Source organism: Carassius gibelio, chromosome B1 (genome assembly GCF_023724105.1).
Source record: "Carassius gibelio isolate Cgi1373 ecotype wild population from Czech Republic chromosome B1, carGib1.2-hapl.c, whole genome shotgun sequence".
In the NCBI taxonomy this organism is placed as follows: domain Eukaryota; kingdom Metazoa; phylum Chordata; class Actinopteri; order Cypriniformes; family Cyprinidae; genus Carassius; species Carassius gibelio.
In genome coordinates this window covers 27,020,069-27,041,449 of record NC_068396.1, presented here as the reverse complement: position 1 = coordinate 27,041,449, position 21,381 = coordinate 27,020,069, and the positions used below count along the sequence as shown (strand labels likewise).

Genomic DNA, 21,381 nt, shown 5'->3' with positions numbered 1-21,381 from the left:
ATCACATTAATCCATGAAACGTAGCAACCACACTTACATAATTGCAAAAATATCGCTCGCCCGAACAGGGACTTGAACCCTGGACCCTCAGATTAAAAGTCTGATGCTCTACCGACTGAGCTATCCGGGCTTCTTTTCAGTACGCTGTTATAGCGACATCTATTGAGGAGATGGCCAAGCGACATCGATTAACGCTTATATATCCGAATTTTGATATGGAACGTTCCTAACGAGGGTGCGAAAAGCCGAAGGTTTCATGTCCGAATGAATGATTCTCAAAAGACCGTTGTATAATGTGATAATTTTTATTTTATAGTATAAATTCTAAGGCTATTCATTGTATTAATCTCGACAGGCTCCATAGCTCAGGGGTTAGAGCACTGGTCTTGTAAACCAGGGGTCGCGAGTTCAAATCTCGCTGGGGCCTTACATCACTTTTGAATAGCCGACTTTTCTGAGAGCCCATGAAATAAAAACATAATTCGTGGCAGTTAAGAATTAAATGTATACCAATTTTATGTTAATCAATTAGGTATTGCTATTTGTTTTAAGGATATCCTACCACCAATGCTTCTGGAATCTTTAATTTACATTTACATTACATTTATTCATTTAGCAGACGCTTTTATCCAAAGCGACTTTACAGATGAAGACAGTGGAAGCAATCAAAAACAACAAAAAGAGCAATGATATATAAGTGCTATAACAAGTCTCAGTTAGGTTAACACAGTACACGTAGCATGGGATTTTAACTAATATAATAAATAAAAAGAAAACAGATAGAATAAAAAAATAAAAGAATAGAGCAAGCTAGTTAGAGGTCTTTACACACACACACACATACATATACAATTGCATACTAAATGAAAAGAAAATAGAATACAAAAAGATTAGAAAGGTAGTTAGATTTTTTTAAAGAATAGAATTAGAATAGTGAGTGTTAAAGTTAGAGGGTCAAAATAAAGATGGAAGAGATGTGTTTTAAACTGATTCTTGAAGATGGCTTAGGACTCAGCTGCTCGGATTGAGTTGGGGAGTTCATTCCACCAGAAGGGAACATTTAATTTAAAAGTCTGTAAAAGTGACTTTGTGCTTCTTTGGGATGGCACAATCAAGCGACGTTCACTTGCAGAACGCAAGCTTCTAGAGGGCACATAAGTCTGAAGTAACGAATTTAGGTAAATGGGTGCAGAGCCAGTGGTAGTTTTGTAAGCAAACATCAATTCCTTGAATTTTATGCGAGCAGCTATTGGAAGCCAGTGCAAATTGATAAACAGAGGTGTGACGTGTATTCTTTTTGGCTCATTAAAAATTAATCTTGCTGCCGCGTTCTGAATTAATTGTAAAGGTTTGATAGAATTGGCTGGAAGACCTGCCAAAGAGGGCATTGCAATATAGTCCAGCCTGGACAGAACAAGAGCTTGAACAAGGAGTTGTGCAGCATGTTATTTCATAACATTTCTGTATCCTATATCCTACATCACTGTGTTATTTATTTTAATAATAATAATAATTTTCTTTTTAATAATAATTTATAATAATTGTAGGAGTTTAACAGGATCCTTTGCCGACTATTTTCAGTAGCGAAAATCCCTGGTGAGGTTGTCTATATTAACGACAGATGGCGCTACGACGTAAATGTCGACCTTCAAATCTTGAACCAAAGATCATTGTAAGCGCATAAGTTGACATCTGTATCACGTGTGAATTTAATACTTCCCTCCTGTGTTTGAAAATGTGACCATGTTCTTAACAAATAGATTCCAATATCTATTTTATTTTGTAATAACCTATTATTGTATGTAATAGATTATTTCATAGCAATTTTTTTGCTTAGAGGATTTCCAGTTTTTAATTCTCAGTTTTTTAAAACATTTACTGGGCAACAAAATACTGTACTTGTGTTTATAATAACAACAAAAAAAAAATAACAACAAAAAAAATTGATACAAAACATATTTACAAGCAGTGGTGCCACTAATCTAACTCTGGCCTGGGTTAACAATCAACGTTTTAATTTCTTTCAGTCTCTGTATAAAATGCATGTTTTGGTGATGTTCTGTGTCTTATGTTTTATTATATTTAGTGATACATAAAAATCAACAGTTTACAACCTACCAGCAAAAATGAGGTCAGCTTTCCATTTATACAGTTACTAGATAATATATATGAATTATTGCTTTTTTCGATATATTACAACACAAATCAATCATAATTCTTGCTCACCTTCAAACTAAATGAAAAAAACATGACCAACCAGACAGGTTTCCTCATCCCTCCAAATGGTCATCTGCGGTGCGTTAAAAGTTTAGCAACGTCTGATATGTTTACGAGTCGATCCTTGTTCCCGAACCAAACTGAATCGGTCCGACCGGTTCTCAATTCAACTCACCGATTTATTGGACCGAGAACCGGCTCGGTGGCTGCATGCAGCTTTCAAACTATATAACAAATTTTGAATACGATTAAGAACAATTATGCCACCATCACATTACTTCCCTGCTAACACACGACGTAACAGTTACGTAACGTACTGGTAATTTTTGGTAATTCCATGACTTACCAATTGACAACGTAACTACGACGTCGCATTCCCGTAATTTTATTACCATCACATTACCAACTCACAACGTCGTCAATTCATATTCGCATATTTAAATCACGCTGTGACGAAGTAACCAGCATACGACTGTTACTATTTTTCAAGCGGTTCTTTCAAAAGAACTGTTCGAAGGAACCGATTCAAGGAAATGAATCGGATTTCCAGTACGAGTTGGGTTTTTTTTTTCCTCACAGTGGTGTGTGTAACGCTGTGGGGAGGTGTTGGGTGTCACTTTTTCAACTCAGTTCGCTGCACTCAAAACCACGAGTGGTTCACCAGAAATCGTCTACTCGAACTCTGACGTTAATGATTTTCGAAGAAGAACATAAACCAAGGCACAGTCAATGCCGGTTGTGTTGAATAAGGAAGAAGAATATTGGTCCGTCGACTATTTGTTGACGCTCGTAAGGAGTTGGACACATCAAGCCCAGCCATGGAAGAAGTGATACGGAGATTTCTTTCCTGATGCTGCGATCTCACGCGTAAGCGTTCCCTACAAAATGTGAGTACACATGCGACTTAATATGAATGGAATCACAATATACCAGTTCAAAACACTTAACATTAGCAAATTTGTCCTCACGCCTTCTCAAAACGCTAAGTGATGCGTAACTAGTTTTTCTATTGTACTTGTAGGGACACGATGTTGCTGGCCTCCGCCGTGGTCGTCTGGGAATGGCTGAACGAGCACGGGCGCTGGCGGCCGTACAGCCCGGCCGTGTCTCACCACATCGAGGAGGTGATAAGAAGCGATCCCCGCGGCGGCAGCGTCGTTTTAGGCCGAGCTGACAGCCGCCTGTCGCCCTACATCATCGATCTGCACTCCATGCATCAGTTCAGACAGGACACCGGTAAGATGAAGATCAGCAGCGCAGCACTCTAACGTTAACTTACCTGTGGCAAGCCACTTTTACATTGATTCTTTATAACGATCTAATTGAGGATTGTGTTATGTTATTTTTATTATTATTATTATTATTATAAGTAGTATTAGTATATTTGTATCAATAGCCCAAAATACATGGTATGGGTCAAAATGATTGATTTCTCTTTTATGCCATTAGGATGTTATAAAGATCATGTTCCATAGGATAATTTGTAAATTTTCTACACTGTAAAAAAAAATCTGTAAAATATACTGAAAAAAGTAAAAAAGACAGCCATTGGTTGCCAGAGGTATACTGTAAAAAATATGGTAACTCCGTTCTAGGTTTTGCGGTTTTACCTTAAATTTACAGTCTAATACTGTAAAGTAACTGATATAATGTTAATATACCAACTTATTTAAGTACTGAAATCAGTTTTTTTGCCTTTGTAACACACTGATAACCACCAAAAGCAGGTGGTGATGGGAAAGTCACGTGATGAAACAAAGCCAATCACAGGCAGCTTTCTAATAATAAGACACATAGAAGGTGCACAGTTTCATTCACACAAAAACTAAACACCATCATGGTGAGAATCATTCAACTGAAATATGCAATAAACATTAATTTAACTAGAGGTGCTCCGATCACGATCGGCCGATCGTTATGCGCATCTCATCAGTAAAGCCGGTTCTCTAATCAGCCGTTAATTCCATTAGGTGCGTGATTTCACATAGAGCAGCTGTTACTACACAGAGCCGTTGTTAATAGAGAACATGCGCAAATCCACTTCCTTTTCAGCATTTTTTGTCGCATCTTCTCAGTTAACAACGGCTCTGTGTAGTAACAGCTGCTCTATGTGAAATCATGTGAAATCATGTGCTCTATGTGATATTTTACAGGAAATTACCATAAACCATTTAATAGGTTTGTACTGTAGCATTTTCACAGTTTTTTTTTTTTTTGTTTACCGTTAACAGTAATTTTTTACAGTATACATCAAAACTTAATTTTGTAATATGTGTTGCTAAAGACTTAATTTGGACAACTTTATAGAGTATTTGTTATGCATCCTCAGATTACAGATTTTTTAAATAGTAGTATCTCAGCCAAATTTGTCCTATCCTAAAAAAACATACTTCAATGGAAAGCTTAGTCTATGTATTCATAAATCTCAATTTCAAAAAATGGACCCTTAAGACAGATTTTGTGGTCCAGGGTCACATTTTATATACATATTTATTTATCACTAGTAAACTATTGAAATACCTTCATTAAGCATTCAATAGATATTAGTGCTTGCTAATCACTATCCCAGCATTGGCAAGTAAAAAAAACTGTTGTTATTAGTAACATTTTTAATTGAACAGTGCGTAATTATGAGTCGTCCTTGTATTTTGAATTAACCAATAAGATCCTGTAACTCTTGTTAGTAACATTTAGGAGTGGATACTAGTAGCAAGTACCAGGAAAGCTAGATTCAGTACTAATAACTATTGAAATAGTTACTAGTAACCTAACCAAGCTGTAAATATAAAAGCCTGTCTCTAACACAAAATAAAGTAAAACAAGGTAGGCTAACTGCTACTTTGTATTTGACATTTTGGATTTTGTTTCTCGCAGTTGTGAGATTTATTTATTCATATTTCTCAACGGCAATTGCTAGTTTATATCTCACAATTCAGACTTTTCTTCTAAGAATTGCAAGTTAACATCCTGACTTTTTTTAATGCAATTCTGAGTCAGAGAAAAAAGGTCAGACTTGTGAGATGTAACATCAGAACTGCAAGAACAAAGAAGTCAGAATTGTTAAATAGTCACTTTTTAAATTCCGTGGTGGAGCCAAGCTTCCATACATAAGTGATTGAATCGTATGAATATAATTTGAATAGAATCCAGCAACAGTCGTAATACATTGTTCATTTGAATCAAGTGGTAAGAATGTACTCTTTTGGAACTATGACTAGTAGCAAAGGAATCAGTGCTCGGATCTCTTGGTGAAACTAAAGAAAAGACTAGTCATTGAGTAATTTAAAATGCATGTATTAGTAAAAGATAACTGTTCATTTTATGGAATAATTGATAAAAAATCTTTAGAGTTAAGTGTCTAATAGATTTGTTGAAAACAGATAAAAAGTGAGTGACAAACATATCATTAAGGATTTATAACTCAAAAGCACATCTAAGCTCTGTAGTAAACATACTCTTGCAGTCTGCATTCAGTGGTTTTGATGTGTTGTTTTCACACCTTCACCACCATATTTTTAACACTCTTGTACGTATGCACTTATTTGAGTTTCGAAGTGTGACATTAAATAATATCCCTGTGGATAAAGTGCATTGGTGGTAATCAAGTGCAAAAGGACTCTCATAACCACACAAGCCTAATGGGAACAATGCTTTTCAGATACACACACCCAGGGAGCTCCCACAAAATTTTTTAGTTTTGAAATACAGGTTTTTCTCATGTAATTTTTGTGCTACCAAACTAAGATGAGGTTAGTGACATTTGCAACCTTAATCGCTTGTCAAGACTTGCCTTAAAAACCTGCAAAGTAACTTGCTCAGACACACGTACACAGAGAGTGAAGTTCTTTAAAGGACTACCCAGGGAAATGAGCGCACTTCCATGTGAAAGAACGAAACTATAAAGATTGATTGAGGGGGGAAGAAAAGGGGAGTGGATGTTATTGTGCAACAGGCTAGTGTGTAGTTTCATCGACTCTGGGCCCCTGGGGTGCCGTCAGTTATTCTGTTTTCCATTGCAGACTGGAGATTAGTATAACACACACACCCACACACACAGGGCAGGATTGTGTTTCTCCTTATCCAGTGACTCTCACATGGTTGAGCTGAAATAATTTCTTTCAGGCTGACCATTCTGTGAATCATTTCTGTTGGTTTCACTCCCTCCCATGAACACACGTACACATACACTACCAGTCAAATAATACCAGTAATAAAGATTTTTTTGAAAGGAGTGTCTCATGCTTACCAGTGCTGCATTTTTTGTTTAGTAATAACAGCAATGGCAACATAATATATTATTAAAAGTGTAATATTGTAAAATAAAATGTTATTTATTTCTGTGCTGACCAAAATTAATTTTCAGCAGCCATTACTTGAGTATTCAAGTAATAAATTCAGACAATTTTAAATACAGACAATCTGATACATTTTTTTCAGTTTAAAATAACAACATTTATTTTAAAAAGCAATCTTTTATAACATTAGAAATAGCTTTACTGTTATTTGTAAACAATTTAAGGCATTCTTGTTGAATAAATGTTTTTTTTTATATACCCCAAAGTTTTGAATGACAATTTATGAAGAAAAAACAAACATAATCACAAGTAATAAATTTCATTTTAAAAACCATAAAATAGAAAGCAGTTGTTTTGTTTTAAATTGTCATAATATTTCACAATATTACAGTTAAATGCAGTCTTTGTGAGCTTTTCAACATGTTTTAAAATGTGTTGAAAAGCTTTCTTTCGTAATCCCTCCCTGTCTTGCTTTTTCTAATCTGAACCATGTCTGCAACTTTGCATTTCAAACTCTTCCTGTGTTTATTTGCTCTTTATGATGAATTGTTGTTGTATTTCCTCAATTGTTAGTCGCTTTGGATAAAAGCGTTGCTAATTGATTAAATGTAAATGCAGTTCTTGAGTTTGCTTTCTGCTTGTGTTGCTTGAGCTGCAAGCAACAGTTTATCATTTTCAGTGCTGAAAATCATTTTATAAATAGTTTATGGCCTCTTTATCTACAACTCTAACTCTCTTTTTCCATTGGATTCATGCTATAAGGATCCTTTGTGTGCCTTAGTTTTGCTTAAGCCCAATGGGTTGTGGGACACCCCCTGTGGTGCGAGGTGACCCCGATTCTTTCTGTGGGCCTCCTCAAGGCATTTTGAATGTAGTAGAGTAGACATTTTTACACCACAATCACAGTTAACAATGTTCCCCATTCTAGAATATTATTTAATAATTGCATGTACCACGACGAAAACATAATGATTGTGATTGACATGAGTCTCTCTAAAGGAGGCTTTTCCAGTCTAACTGCTTTGCTGTAATACAAAGAATATATGTATATACTTAGGGCTTGGCATTAACTTTTTTGCTCACTAGCCAATGTGGCTAGTTGTTTTCCAAAGTTACTAGCCATACAACATTTATACTAGCCGCATTTTGTTGTTGTGAAATTACCTGATAAAAGTTTACTATGTCGTGCTAATTACTTGAACTAGATTTGCAACCCTTTTAAATGTAAAACCACTGTACACAACCAAATCAAGACTACATAAATGTATAACAATACAGGTCATTATCATTAGCTCTGATAAGGTTGCATGTAAAGCTCCTTTTTTAATTAAAAACAGGTATTAAGATAAAGACATAAAAAGTGTTTTCTTATTGCATGGTAAAAGTGGTGGATGCATGCACTCACTCTCTCTCTCTCTCTCTCTCTGTCTCTGCCTCTGCGTGTGTGTGAAAGAAAGCGACGGCGATTTGTGTGCCTTCACAGTTTAATACAGGTGACTGCGCATCCATTGAGATCAACTAAGAAATATCACAGTTCGCTTGACGGAGAGAGAAACTCTGAAGCCCTCAGTCAGAGTCAGTTATTTGTGAGTGAAAATATATCTGTGCTAAACTTATACTTAGCCTCCAACTCACACTGGCAATTATTCAACCCGCTAAAGTGGCTAGTTGGAATGGCAAGTGGCATGCTTCATTTTCAATGCGACACAAATAGTATATAATCACTATATAGTCAACTACATAAAACATATAGCGGGGGTTTTAAAAAATAATTTTGCATTTATAGTTCATTGCATTTATTGCGTCTTTTAAATTATTATTAGTATCCTTTTTTAAAAGAGAGGGGAATTAAGTTGTTACTTTTGAAGATGGTAGGGAAATAAAAATGGGGATCTTGATGGAGGCACTTGGCCAGCAACAATGGAGCAGATGGACAGTCCCTGTACACCTGCTGTAGGGCTTTGTGCTGCTGAAAAGGTCCTGGGGTCTTTAACCCTATGTCACAGTTAATGATCTGCTGTAGCACAGCCTTCTCCACTCACATACTAGCACAAGCTTGCACATTTTATGTGCAGGGAGTATGATTGGCATGTGAAACTGGACGTGGCCATCTGTTGCTGTACTTCAGTGCTGAGAGGAGGCACAGGACAGACTATTGAACTGAAGCATGTAGTATTAAATAGCATGATTTCAATTTGTCACGATCAGTACTGATGGAATCATTTCTTTTAATTTACTGATGTATGTGATTAGAGAGTTTTTTTTTTTGCGTTATAAGACTGGAAATATTGAACTTAAAAAAAACCTATCCATAGCATTGTAAAATGTGTCTTTGTAGAAAAATATGACAACGGTCTAGTGTCCGTTTATAATGCGTTGTGGACCGCCTTGTTGAGAGCCTTATGAGAGTGTCATGCCATGTTGCTTACAGCGCAGGTGGGGTTCAAAAACTAAAATTACATTAATAGTAGCATAATCTGATTAATTCACAAAATTTGTTACATTTCATTAAGTCCTTTTTTGGAATAAATTTGATGCAAAAGCACATGCAGATAGTTTGGGATTATTTTATTTTATTTTATTTTTTACAAGAATTTTAAATGATTATTTAACTAGGTTGCATTAAATTGATCTTAAGTGACTTTTAAGACATTTTATAATCTTATGAAAGATTTCTATTTCAAATAAATGTAGCCGTTTTTAATTTTCTATTCATCATTGAACGAATGATGAACAATTTTTTTTTTTAAGCATTTAATTAAAAGCAGTCTTTGTGAACATAAGATACTTCTTTAAAAAAAAATGTTTACACTTTTTCTAAAAGCAGCCACTGAGATACATAATTTCAGTGCCCCAGCGAGGCGTATGTGCTGCTCATATGCAGTTAAATACCACATGAACCCATAATGCATGTGTTTATCATTAGCTTGACTGTAATTCAGTGAAATGACTTCTCGTAAACAGCAACAGAAAAAAGCATGGCATTCATCTGTTATCCCAAAAGACATTGTTTCATTTAGGTACAATGGCTGAAAGGGAATGACTGTGATTGAGGCAAAGAGCTGGTTAAGTGAGTTCAGACACAATGAAGGGTGATCAAAGCATATTGATGTCTTGCTGTACTCCACCTAATTTCTGGAACGTGCCTTTTATAATTTGACTAAAGTTGCATTAGATCTGCAAAATCTTGCAATGAGTAAAACTGACATAAGATGACAGATTTTTTAAAATGTAGTATGTCTACTTGATTAGTGTTTTGCACTGTTTGAAGATCTAATCAGTGTACCTGGTTGTTAAAAAGAGAAAATGTTCTTTTACTGGTTTTATTGCTTCTTAAACTCAGTATATTCCTAGTTTTCCTCTTGTGCTGAAGTTAATGCCTCAGTGGGTCTTTTGTGTTCAGCGGCTCTTTGCTTTATGCTCCAATCTGTTTATTCAGATGGGGTTTTGCTTACTCTTTGTGTGTCCCGGCACTTTGTCATAAATTCTTAAAGGGATACTCCGCCCCAAAATGAAAATTTTGTCATTAATCACTTACCCCCATGTCGTTCCAAACACATAAAAGCTTTGTTCGTCTTTGCAACACTATTTATGATATTTTGGATGAAAACCGGGAGGCTTATGACTTTCCTATTGACTGTAAATTGCACTGTCAAGGTCCAGAAAAGTATGAAAGACATCATCAGAATAGTCCATCTGCCATCAGAGGTTCAATCTGAATTTCATGAAGCGATGAGAATACTTTTTCTATGCGAAGAAAACAAAAATAATGCATCACCATATATAGTCGTTTATTATTGTTTTCTTCGTGTACAACAAGTATTTTCGTCACTTCATAACGTAATGGTTTAACCACTGATGGCAGATGTAATATTCAAGAGGTTAAATGATTACATTTTTCATTTTGGGGTGGAGTATCCCTTTAAAAGTGTTTCCTGCATTAGTTAACTGGATGTTGCACATATTGCCCTAGTTAGATTCTTACACTAAACCCTCCAGATCCTGATCTGATCTAGAAAGAGTTTAAAACCATTTCTGTTCCGATGAATGGGTTTAAATGTAATCATGCAACAAACACAACAATAGGCATTCACTGCATATAATGGAGAATTGAATGCTTACATTGAAGACATTGTGCAATTATTATCCTCCTGTTCCCTTCTATAATACCACTTGGGTGTCTTTGATCCAGTATTGTCCTGACACTTATAAAAGAAGAAGAATTAAGGCTACTGATGATCAAATAGAAATAAAATGCATAACATGTTGACAGGCTGCCTCTCTTGTAAGAAAACACTTTATTGAAAGGGATCGCCCACTCCACCCAAAAATGAACAGTCTCTCATCAATTACTCACCCTCATGCTGTCCCAGATGTTCATGAATTTCTTTCTTAACATGAAAACAAGTACACAGTGCCTATAACTGGTTTATTACATATACTTTATTATAATTGATTCATAACCCTACCGCTTTACCTTCTCAGGTACATTAAGACCAGTTCGACGGAGTTTCTATGACCCTACCTCAGCACCAGGCCAAGGTTGGATATGGGAGTGGGAAAATGACGCAGGTTCCTGGACGACCTATGACATGGAGGTGATCATTGCCTTGCAAGTGGCATGGGATCGACAGCAACCCTGGCTGGACCTGACATCGATGGGCTTTTGCTACTTTGTGGACTTCCAGACCATGACCCAGATTAACAGGCAAACACAGCGGCAGCGGCGCATCCAGAGACGCCCAGACATGGTTTACCCACTAGTCTCTGGGCCACTGCCTAAAACCTCACAGGCTTGGGGTACAGGCTCAGGGTCTGGAGGCATTGCTCAAGGACTTGCTTCAGGTGGGGGCTCAACCGGGGCACTTCTTGGGGTAGGTGTTTCTGGATCTACCTTGAGTAGAAAAGGAAGTGCGGTTTACCCAAGCGGGACGCTTTCGATATCATCCCTTGCTCCTTCTGGACAGCCATGTGCCTGCCAGCAGTGCATGCTAGTGTTGAGTGTAAAGGCAAATGGCACCTCATCACAGACACTGGGACGTTCAACAAAGCCAAACAGTCCTAAATCCAACTTTGGGACCCTTCCATCCTCCTCTGAGTCCATGTCTGTTTTAAACTCCTATTCTACACTACCACATGGCACGTCTTTAAAATGCTCGGAAGTAGCCAAGAAATCTGCTGGTTTTGATCAGTCATTGTCTCTTCTCACATCGGGCACGGCCAATCTCTCAGTCTCCTCCAGCCGCCCACCGCCTCCAACTCTGCCATCGCCGAATCAGCAGCCTTCATCCGCTCCAAGCTCTTCGTCTTCTGCAACATTTGTGCCAACCGCCATGCTTATTAACACATCAACCAGTCCATCATCATCCACAGATTTGACATCATCTTCATCATCGTTGCCTTCTCAACGCTCTGCTGCCTGTGCTGCCCCTCTGCCAACTCGTGCCAGTCTGACAGGGCTCAGTCGTCCTGCTTTGCAGAGAATTGCAGTGGCACAATCACAGGCCCTTATTGCTTCTGGGTGAGAAAAGCCATTACACATTATAGTTTATTTTATTATGCATTATCGTTCAAAAGGTTAGGGTCAGTACATCTTTTTTTATTTATTTATTTTTTTGTTGTTGAAGAAGTTCATACTTACATTAAGCAAGAATGGATTAAACTGATCAAAAGTGACATTTCTAAAAAAAAAAAAAAAAAAAAAATAGTAGTTTCAAATAAAGGCTCTAATGAAAACAAATCTTGAAAAATCATGGTTTCCAAAAAACTTTAAGCAGCACAACCATTTTCAAGGTGGACATATAGGTTTTCAATAATAATAAGAAATGTCAACATACATCAAATCAACATATAAAAATGACTCTTGAAAATCATGTGATGCTGAAGACTGGTTTATTGCTGCTGAAATGTAGAAAATTCAGCTCTACCTCACAGAAATAAATTAAATTTTAAAATATATTTAAATACAAGTTCATATAACTTTTTCTAATTCTATTTCACATTGTTTCTGTTTTACTGTATTCTTTCAAATGTATTTTTAAATTATTATTTAGCTAGGTTGCATTAAATTGATCTTGAGTGAATTTTATGACATTTTACAAGGTTATGAAAGATTTCTATTTCAAATAAATCACTGCATTAGATAACCAAATATAAAATGTGGGTGGTGTCTAGTTTAAAGAAAGATACAAGCACAGTTTAATAAAAAACTATTTCTAATAAAACAATAAACTGTTCGTAATTAACAAATGTAGCACTTTCCAGATGCTATCGACATGTTCTACTGACAACCAGACAATAGCCAAAGAATATTAACTTGTGGTTACTTTACATGTGAACTTTAGGAAACTTACTTTGCTGACTAAAATAACCAGTATGTATAATATAGTATAGTGTTAATAGGTGTGAGTTCAGCTCATGTATTAGTGTGTTCTTGTGTTATACTCTTCCTCTGTGTGGGAGTGTGTTTCTCACATTTCTCACACTGCTAAATCATCCATGTCTGCTCTGTTTGATGACCATCTGGGGACAGAATGGTCTTATTCGTTCCCTCCTCTCCCCCTTTATGTCTATAGCTGTTTCTCTGGCTTTTCCCGCAGCTCTCAGTCGAGATTTCATGTTCTCACTGGGTTTCTGCAGCAACCTTTGTTGACAAGACATGGGCTGGTCTGTATTAGCAACACAAAGCTCTCTCACTGAATCATTCGACATAGCAGAGTGTGTGTTCATGTCTATGTTAGGAAGGATTTGGGGTGACGAGAAAAGGGTTTCGACATGGACTGTTGTAACCATTGTGTCCCATTGTTTCTTGAAGCATTAGTAGACATGACACTTGGTGATGGGGGTTTGGGATGTTGCTTGAGTGGATTGAAGTTTGAGAATAAACTGTGTGAATACAGCCAGGTGGCTAATTATGATGTTAAATGCTAAAGACAGCTGGATCATATATTATTAAAAATGGTACCAAGGCTAGATTATAAATCAAATACAAATTAAATCCTCGAACACAGGCGTTACATTCATGTGTGAGAACATGGTGTGAGTCTGGTGCTCTTTCTAATAGTTTGTTCTGTTTAAGACGTAAAGCCATCTGGAGGCATAGAGCAGCAGTTGTTGAGCATGTGTTTGAGCGAAACAAAGCAACGATTCTGTTGTAAAGGAAGGATCAAGGGTCAGTGAAGGTCAAAAGCTTCCCCACTGGCCTTACCCAAACAGTCATCTCCCCACCAATGCCAGGCACTTATATTATTTCAATGGAAAACAAAACAGGCATATAAATAACAACTACTGCTGCAGTGTTTATGATTGGCCGAAATGGTTTTAGCCAATTATAATTTGTTAGCTAATCTGTCATCATTTTGAACAAACATGCAACAAGTCCTTCCTTTACCGCTTAACCACTTCAGTATATTTGGTTCAGTTTTCTCTTTCGTGTGAATAACATCATGCTGCAAATAAAGAGTGTGGCAAACAGAACTTCTATTCTAGAGAAATAATGTGGCAGTTAACAAATTAATTTATCAGTGTCAAAAGCCTGTTTCTTTTTTCCTTTGTAGTGCCATCTTTCATAAATGGTACTGTGTGAAGTTGTTGATTTCAGATTCTCCCGTCCCTATCGTGACATCACAGTTATTTTTTTCTATGTCATCTGACATAGTATCCTTTGTTGGGATCAGCAAAGTATTGTTATTTGAGTTTCGGAAGGAAGGGAGCATGACAATGAGGAAATGTAACCATAAACGGAGGCATTTCTATTTAGGTCATCTATGCACCTGTTGACAATAAAATGTCAGAAAATGTCTAAATAGACTGTTAAACTTGAAATGTAGCATTTCTGACGTAATTCCAAATAATGCATTTAGCATTTTTATGCAAAGACGATTAATAATTTTGTGTAGAATTTGCTTCTATAGATCTTTAGCTAAAGTTTCTCTCCCGATTTCTTTTATTCTATTGTAAAGTCAAAGTGAAATGGGATTCATCGCCTGTTGACTTAGTAGTGAACCATTGACTGTTCACCTCAAAATATTTGATGTGTTCTGACAGCAGACTTTTAAAGCGTGTCTATGTGCATTTGAAAGTGTATATCAGAAACAGCTTCTATATTCATGCACATTTTTTTTAAGACTAGCAACTAACAGACTGCAGTAAAAGGAGATATAATAAGCGTGAGAAAACACTGCATAAAAGAACCTTGAGTGTGTAAAGAGGGAAGTAAAAGGGCTTTACATTAGTTGCTTTCTAATTTTTTTTTTTTTTTTTTGACAGCAGAACGAGCTGTGAGATGTGTTTGGTACTTTGTTCCTCATTTTTCACACTGATTTGACCAAAAATGTGCTTATATCATAGTAAATAGTCATTTGATACTAACCCTAAGTGTCAAAATGCATTTTCAGTTAAGTATCATATAACTGTTGATGTTGGAGGCAGAACAGTGCTTTATGTGCACATTTGTCGTTGAAAAAGAACTGCATGTCGTACTCTAGAAATTCAGTAGTTTGCTGGGAAAATTCTTGGTAATGAAGAAATTGGTGGAATATCTGTCCTAGTTTTACACAGCATTATCATCTATAGAAAGTTTAAATTTAAATAAAAGTCAAATTCATCTTTAACTTTATTTTGTGTTTTCTCTTGTACAGCCAAAGAAATACACTCAAAATATGAGTGTGTGTAAGTTTTTATTTTTAATTATTATTAAAAAAAAAAATTTATGCAGGGTGGCAATCAATAAGGCAATACTGCCACCTACTATGTTGGAGTGTCAACCAGATGCCAGTTATTTGCGCTGTACATTATCAAATGTGTAGCGTTAACACAATATCACAAGAAATATCACAGTATATTGCAACACCCATGCATTAAAAAATCTTCAGATTCAAGAGCTAAAGATATTGCAGTTTTTAAGTTTTTAGTTTCAGATATGTCAGTATAGGAGAACATTAAGTAATACATTGTGTCCATTGGCCTTATATAACTTCTTTTCTCTCTCTCTCTCTCTCTCTCTCTCTCTCTCTCAGGGTACCGACAGTACCGGTGACTCTTAATCTTAATGGCTCCAGCCCTGTCCATCCGGCTTTAGCTGGTAGGAAAATAAGACACATTCCTAATACATTTTCAGAAATGACAAATTGATTGTACCTAACATAATTCACATTCTTTATTAAAACATACGCATCATGATGCTTTGCAGGTATTACAGGTATTCTGATGAGTGCAGCAGGACTACCTGTATGTTTGACCCGTCCACCAAAACTAGTTCTCCACCCCCCTCCTGTCAGCAAGAGTGACATAACACCAATCCCTGGCATTGGGAAGTGTTGCCGCAAGTCCACCAAGAAACAAGCACGCAAAGGTAAGAATGCATGAGTATTTGTACGTATTGATGATACATGATTTTGTTTCTGAAAGTTGCTACTGCAGAAGCGATCACCAAAGTCCTTAAAGAAATTTGCACTTTATCAATTCATGCCAACTATTTACTATAGTGGCGAAAGTGGTATAACAGATTTATACTCGAGGAAACCACTCAAATATGAATGCAGCAGCCACCAATCACTACCAGCTGTCACCATCAATTGCCATTCGCCAGATTTATATACACACCAAATGAACTTTGAAATCTCTGCATACTAAACATAAGTGATTTGTTTTCCAGGCAGAACACCTGAGGAAGTGGTAAAAAGGTACTTTCAGAAGGTCAGGAATCCACCAGAAGAAGTAAGACATCGTTGTTAAATTGTTTCCTAAATCTTTATGTAATCTAAACCTGGCAGCAAATCCGAGCTGGCAGTAAAGTGTACACACAGGCCAAGTAACATTGTAGACCTGTATTAACCAATCCTATAGTCCTGGAAAACATGAAGAGACATCAAAAGTTGTTGTCTTTTTCAAATGCACATTCATTTTTTTTAAGAAATAACTTATTTTTCTTTCTACATTTCTCTCAAGTTGTATTAAATAAACATGCAATTCTGGATTTTTCTGGAGTATTTTGGTGCAAATTCATTTGTCATTGTATTGGCAATTTTCCATTTCAGTCTAGTTATGAGACATAACTCTCTTAAAAGTTTATTTTCTTGCAAGAAAAGTCATACAGTCGTTACAGTCATGGCTGCAGAGTGTGACCAGGAGAAATATGTTGACTCAGCGTTTATAGCCAAATCAAATCCAGATGCTTCTGTCCAATCATAACACATTCTCAACGTATGTGTCCATTTAAGGTATCTTACTAAGTATCTACTGTAACTATGTCCCCTGGGTGTGTTTTGAAGGATTTAATGCAAATAATTTTCTTATAAGCGAGCATGTGGGAACTTTGAAATAACACTTCTCGTCTCACTTCAGCTACACATACATTTCCTGTTGGTCTTTTAGCACATCAAAATAACTCAATCATACTGATGAAGCAGATAGTTAGATAGTTTAAAGAACACTTTTTAGTAAAGCAAATAATACATATGATAATAAAAGTTATTGATTAATACAAAATGATGTAAAATGTAACAAAATCGTTACATGATTTTCAATATTACCGGATAACAAATTAAATAACAAATGATACAACTACTATTAAGTCTATCCATCCTTACCGAGAGACAAACTATATTGCAATCTCAACAGTATATTGTTGAAAAATGGAAAATATATTATCGCTCAACAATATATTGAAAGTTAGATCTATATTACATACTACTTCACCTGCATGCATACATTATATTTATATTTTCAAAGAATTTAAATATTTTATATTGCATTAAAACTTGTGTATTTCCTTTTAGGATTGTACTATCTGTATGGAGGCTCTAGGGGGTCCCTCTGGGTATAAGGGTCCTGGTGTAGCAAGTGTTTTGCGTGCAGAGTCGGTTGGAAGACTGGCACAATGTGGGCATCTTTATCACCTGCAGTGCCTAGTGGCCATGTACAACAATGGCAACAAAGATGGCAGCCTGCAGTGTCCCACGTGCAAGACAATATATGGAGTAAAGACAGGCAACCAGCCGCCCGGTAAGATGGAGTACCATGTCATCCCGCACTCACTTCCAGGACACCCAGACTGCAAAACCATTCGCATCATCTACAACATACCGCCCGGGATACAGGTATAGATATATCATATGGTTTATGAAGTTGTGTTCTATTAAAGATGCTTAGATTCTAGTCAGCACTTTCAGCACATCTTGGTTGCGTTTACACGTGGACTCCACACAATTATTATTATATTTAATAGTGTATCTCCTCTGCTGTCTCTCTCAAGGGTCCTGAGCATCCAAATCCAGAGAAGCCTTTTACGGCAAGAGGATTTCCCCGTCACTGCTATCTTCCAGACAGTGAAAAAGGACGCAAGGTAAGTCCTCCTACCGTACAGTGCCTGTTCAAAACTACTCTAAAGTTGTTTTTTTTTTTTTTTTTTAAGTATTTTATGATCACCAAGAAATATTAGCACAAACCATTTCTACTTAATATATAAAATATATATATATATATATATATATATATATATATATTTATATTTATATATATATATATATATATATATATATATATATTTATATTTATATATATATATATATATATATATATATATATATATATATATATAGATATATATATATATTTATATTTATATATATATATATATATATATATATATATATTTATATATATATATATATATATATATATATATTTATATTTATATTTATATATATATATATATATATATATATATATATATTTATGATTTTTTTTATTGTAATGGCAAAGCTAAATTTTCAGAAGCCATTATTCTAGTCTTCAGTGTGTCACGTTTATTCAGAAATGATTCTAATATGCCAATTTTAATGGTGAAAACAGATTTGCTGTTCAATATTTTTTTTTTAGAAACCTTGATATATATACCGTATTTTATAACCGTATATATATATAACTATAAGTCACACTTTTTTCATAGTTTGGCTGGTCCTGCAACTTGTAGTCAGGTGCGACTTATTTATCAAAATTTATTTGAAATGAACCAAGAGAAAACATTACCGTCTCCAGCCGCGAGAGGGCGCTCTATGCTGCTCAGCACTCCTGTAGTCTACAATGAGCAGCATAGAGCGCCCTCTCGCGGCTGGAGACGGTAATGTTTTCTCTTGGTTCTTGGTTCTAAATAAATGCAACTTAGTCCAGTGCGATTTATATGTCTTTTCCTTGTCATGAGGTATTTTCGCAGTAATGCGACTTATAGTCCGAAAAAAAAAAAAAAAAGAAAAGAAAAAAAATGTAATGTAGTTTTAATTATTATTGTTGCAATAATAATTGATATCAATGTTATCTGTTTCTTAGGCATTAAGGCTGTTATTGGTGGCGTGGGATCGACGGCTGATCTTCTCAGTGGGCACCTCCAGCACCACAGGAGAGTCAGACACTGTCATCTGGAACGAGATCCATCACAAGACAGAATTTGGCTCCAATCTTACTGGACATGGCTATCCAGATTCTGCCTATATTGACAATTTACTAGACGAGCTTAAAGCCCAGGGCATCACTGAAGATGAGGAACAGCTACTGTGAAGAGGACGGGATGTGCTTGATGGCAGTGAAAAAAAAATGGTACTAGATGTTCTAGGAGTGCATTTGAGCTCAGAAATACATATGAATTCATATAAAAAAGGACTCTGATATAAAACAAAGTGACCAAATGGTACAAATAACTATGTGAATAAGGTAAAGTCAGCAAGTATCCTAATCTCAATACAAATTAGGGCATGAAGTAACACAACTAACATGAGAACGATATTTGGTAAAAGGAGAAAGGTAGGTTTGAAAGAAAAAGGAAAGTGTGAAAAGCAAGAACGGGAGGTGGAAAGGACTTGTGAGGTAGAACATTGAGGGAATAGAAAGACTAAGGAAATGCAGGTTATTGAAGCAGCACTGACGTGTTTTAATTGCTAAAATGATGTTGCTGTGTGAGTTTGTTTAAGTTGTGTTTAAACCGTTGTAAGTATGGGTGTATTTGGTCAACTCTGGTACCTCTAACTGGATTACTTACTCTCAATCTGTTTACTAGAACTCCAAAGTATAGTTTAGTGCATATGAATGCTTGTATTATGATTTGTATTGTCATACAACATCATTCCTTGTTTTTATGTATTGAGAATATATAATGTTTTGGTACGGATGATATCGTGTGCATAAGATTCAGAGTTTTGATTAATCAGCAGGATTTTAATATTAATTGAAAATCACTTTTATGGAAGCATCGAATTCATTTATTCTGGTTTAAATGAAGCATGAGAAAACTAACTAATTGTTCTTCCTCTGATAATTTGAGTACTTTATTTGCTCATTGAGGTAAAAGATGTCTCTAATGCATCTAATAGTTATAGATTGAAGAATATCACATTTTCACGGTACAGAAAACCAATTTGGTGGTTTAAGCTAAGAAGTGCTGCTTTACTCCACTTTCAGCATTAAATATTTTCAGTTTTAAAACAGAAGAAAGCTATAAGCAGATGCATTTAGACCGTGAGATGGAAGAAGGAATAGCAAGCACTTCATGGCTAGAAAGATGGGTAGTTTAATGATCCCTAAGGGTCAGTTTAGTAATAGTTTGCCAAAATGATTTTTGCAAACACCAGGATTTTGCATAAAAAGCTCTTTTCAACTGTTCTTTACTGTCCTTGTATCCTGTTTTTAGGCCAGTCTGTATGTTAGGTCAATTATTGACCTGTTTTATAATGTTATACTTCTAAGAATGTGCCATTGTTTGGTATGTGTGTACTGTGCATGTGTGAGCCCGTGCAACATGTGTATGTTTGCATTTGTGCTTGATTAAATATAAGAGTGTATGCTATGCATCCACAACACAGAGGTACGGTGTTACTCATCTGCATAATTGTCTTCATGCATTTCTGTTTGTATTTCTTTTTTATATTAATGTTTTCTTATATTTTCTTAGTTTATTTTGTTTCAAGAATGTTTCATACTGAGAAATGTTATACTTAAAAATGAGCCTCAACTGTTTATTGGTTTATTTTTGCCTGTCTACACAACAAATGCTATTTTAGTTCATATGAAGTTGGGTGGGTGGGGGTAGCTTTGAAGTCGACCAACTTATCAAGTAAAAAAAAAAAAAAAATTGTGATGGGGGGGGGGGGGGGGGGGGGGGGTTTGACAAATGGATAATACCTGTACATGAAAATAATAATAAAAAAGAGACAGTGAGAAATCCTTTTTGCTTCATTGCGTCATTTAATTTTCATAAAAAACTGTAGGATATTTTGTTATGGTAATCTGATTCTGCAGTTTTTTATGCATAACGAAATATGAAACTTTTTTTTGTCTTTTTTAATGAAATTGATATTCTTGCAGCAACTATTGTTTGTGTTTCAGCCTTTTAATGAAATACTTTAAATGTTTTTCATATCCATTTTTCAAATAGATGTTCACATCTCTGAATCTAAGTGCACTACAATATTTATGGTAGATAGATAGCCCAAGAAAAACTCAGTAGAGCCCTTTTTTTTTTCCTTTAGGCATGAGTTGAGTTGAAATAAATGGGGAAAAAAAGTTGTAGATCATAAATATTTAATAATAATAAACGTATTAAGTGCCTGTTTAGTCAAAAATGGTTCTTCAGCATAAAAGTGATTTAAATAAGCTTTTGCCATTGCAGTAAATTCCCACTCATGCAAACGTATGAAAGTGGAGTAACTTCTAAACTCTTAAGAAGAAGAATAGGGTTCATGTTATGGCTCTACACAATTGGGAAAAGGTACTGTATATCTATGAAAATATGAATGTATATACAATTATTTATATTTTTACAAATGCATGCCAACCATTAAAATGCGTGTTGATCTGATGCATAAGGCAAAACGACTGA

At 35.6% G+C, this 21,381-nt stretch overlaps 1 protein-coding gene and 2 non-coding genes across 3 annotated transcripts; 2 read left to right on the top strand and 1 right to left on the bottom strand.

The window, feature by feature from the left end:
• Positions 1 to 57: 57 nt before the first annotated feature.
• On the bottom strand, positions 58 to 130 carry trnak-uuu (transfer RNA lysine (anticodon UUU)). The gene has a single exon. It is a non-coding gene; the product is annotated as a tRNA-Lys (tRNA).
• Positions 131 to 354: 224 nt separating this feature from the next.
• trnat-ugu (transfer RNA threonine (anticodon UGU)) lies at positions 355 to 427 on the top strand. The gene has a single exon. It is a non-coding gene; the product is annotated as a tRNA-Thr (tRNA).
• A 2,369-nt stretch (positions 428 to 2,796) lies between these two features.
• On the top strand, positions 2,797 to 20,637 carry LOC127949309 (E3 ubiquitin-protein ligase DTX4). Its single transcript, XM_052546408.1, has 9 exons — positions 2,797 to 3,104; positions 3,239 to 3,453; positions 10,998 to 12,033; positions 15,530 to 15,594; positions 15,703 to 15,864; positions 16,168 to 16,229; positions 17,291 to 17,611; positions 17,767 to 17,856; positions 18,840 to 20,637. Coding segments are annotated over exons 1-9 (2,181 nt in total). The 5' UTR covers positions 2,797 to 3,102; the 3' UTR covers positions 19,068 to 20,637.
• Positions 20,638 to 21,381: the final 744 nt, after the last annotated feature.

Excerpts from the sequence above, each read along its gene's own strand:
- LOC127949309 (XM_052546408.1), top strand. Across the intron at positions 15,595-15,702 it reads TGTCCATCCGGCTTTAGCTG|GTATTACAGGTATTCTGATG; the intron begins GTAGGAAAATAA and ends GATGCTTTGCAG. Across the intron at positions 15,865-16,167 it reads CAAGAAACAAGCACGCAAAG|GCAGAACACCTGAGGAAGTG; the intron begins GTAAGAATGCAT and ends TTTGTTTTCCAG.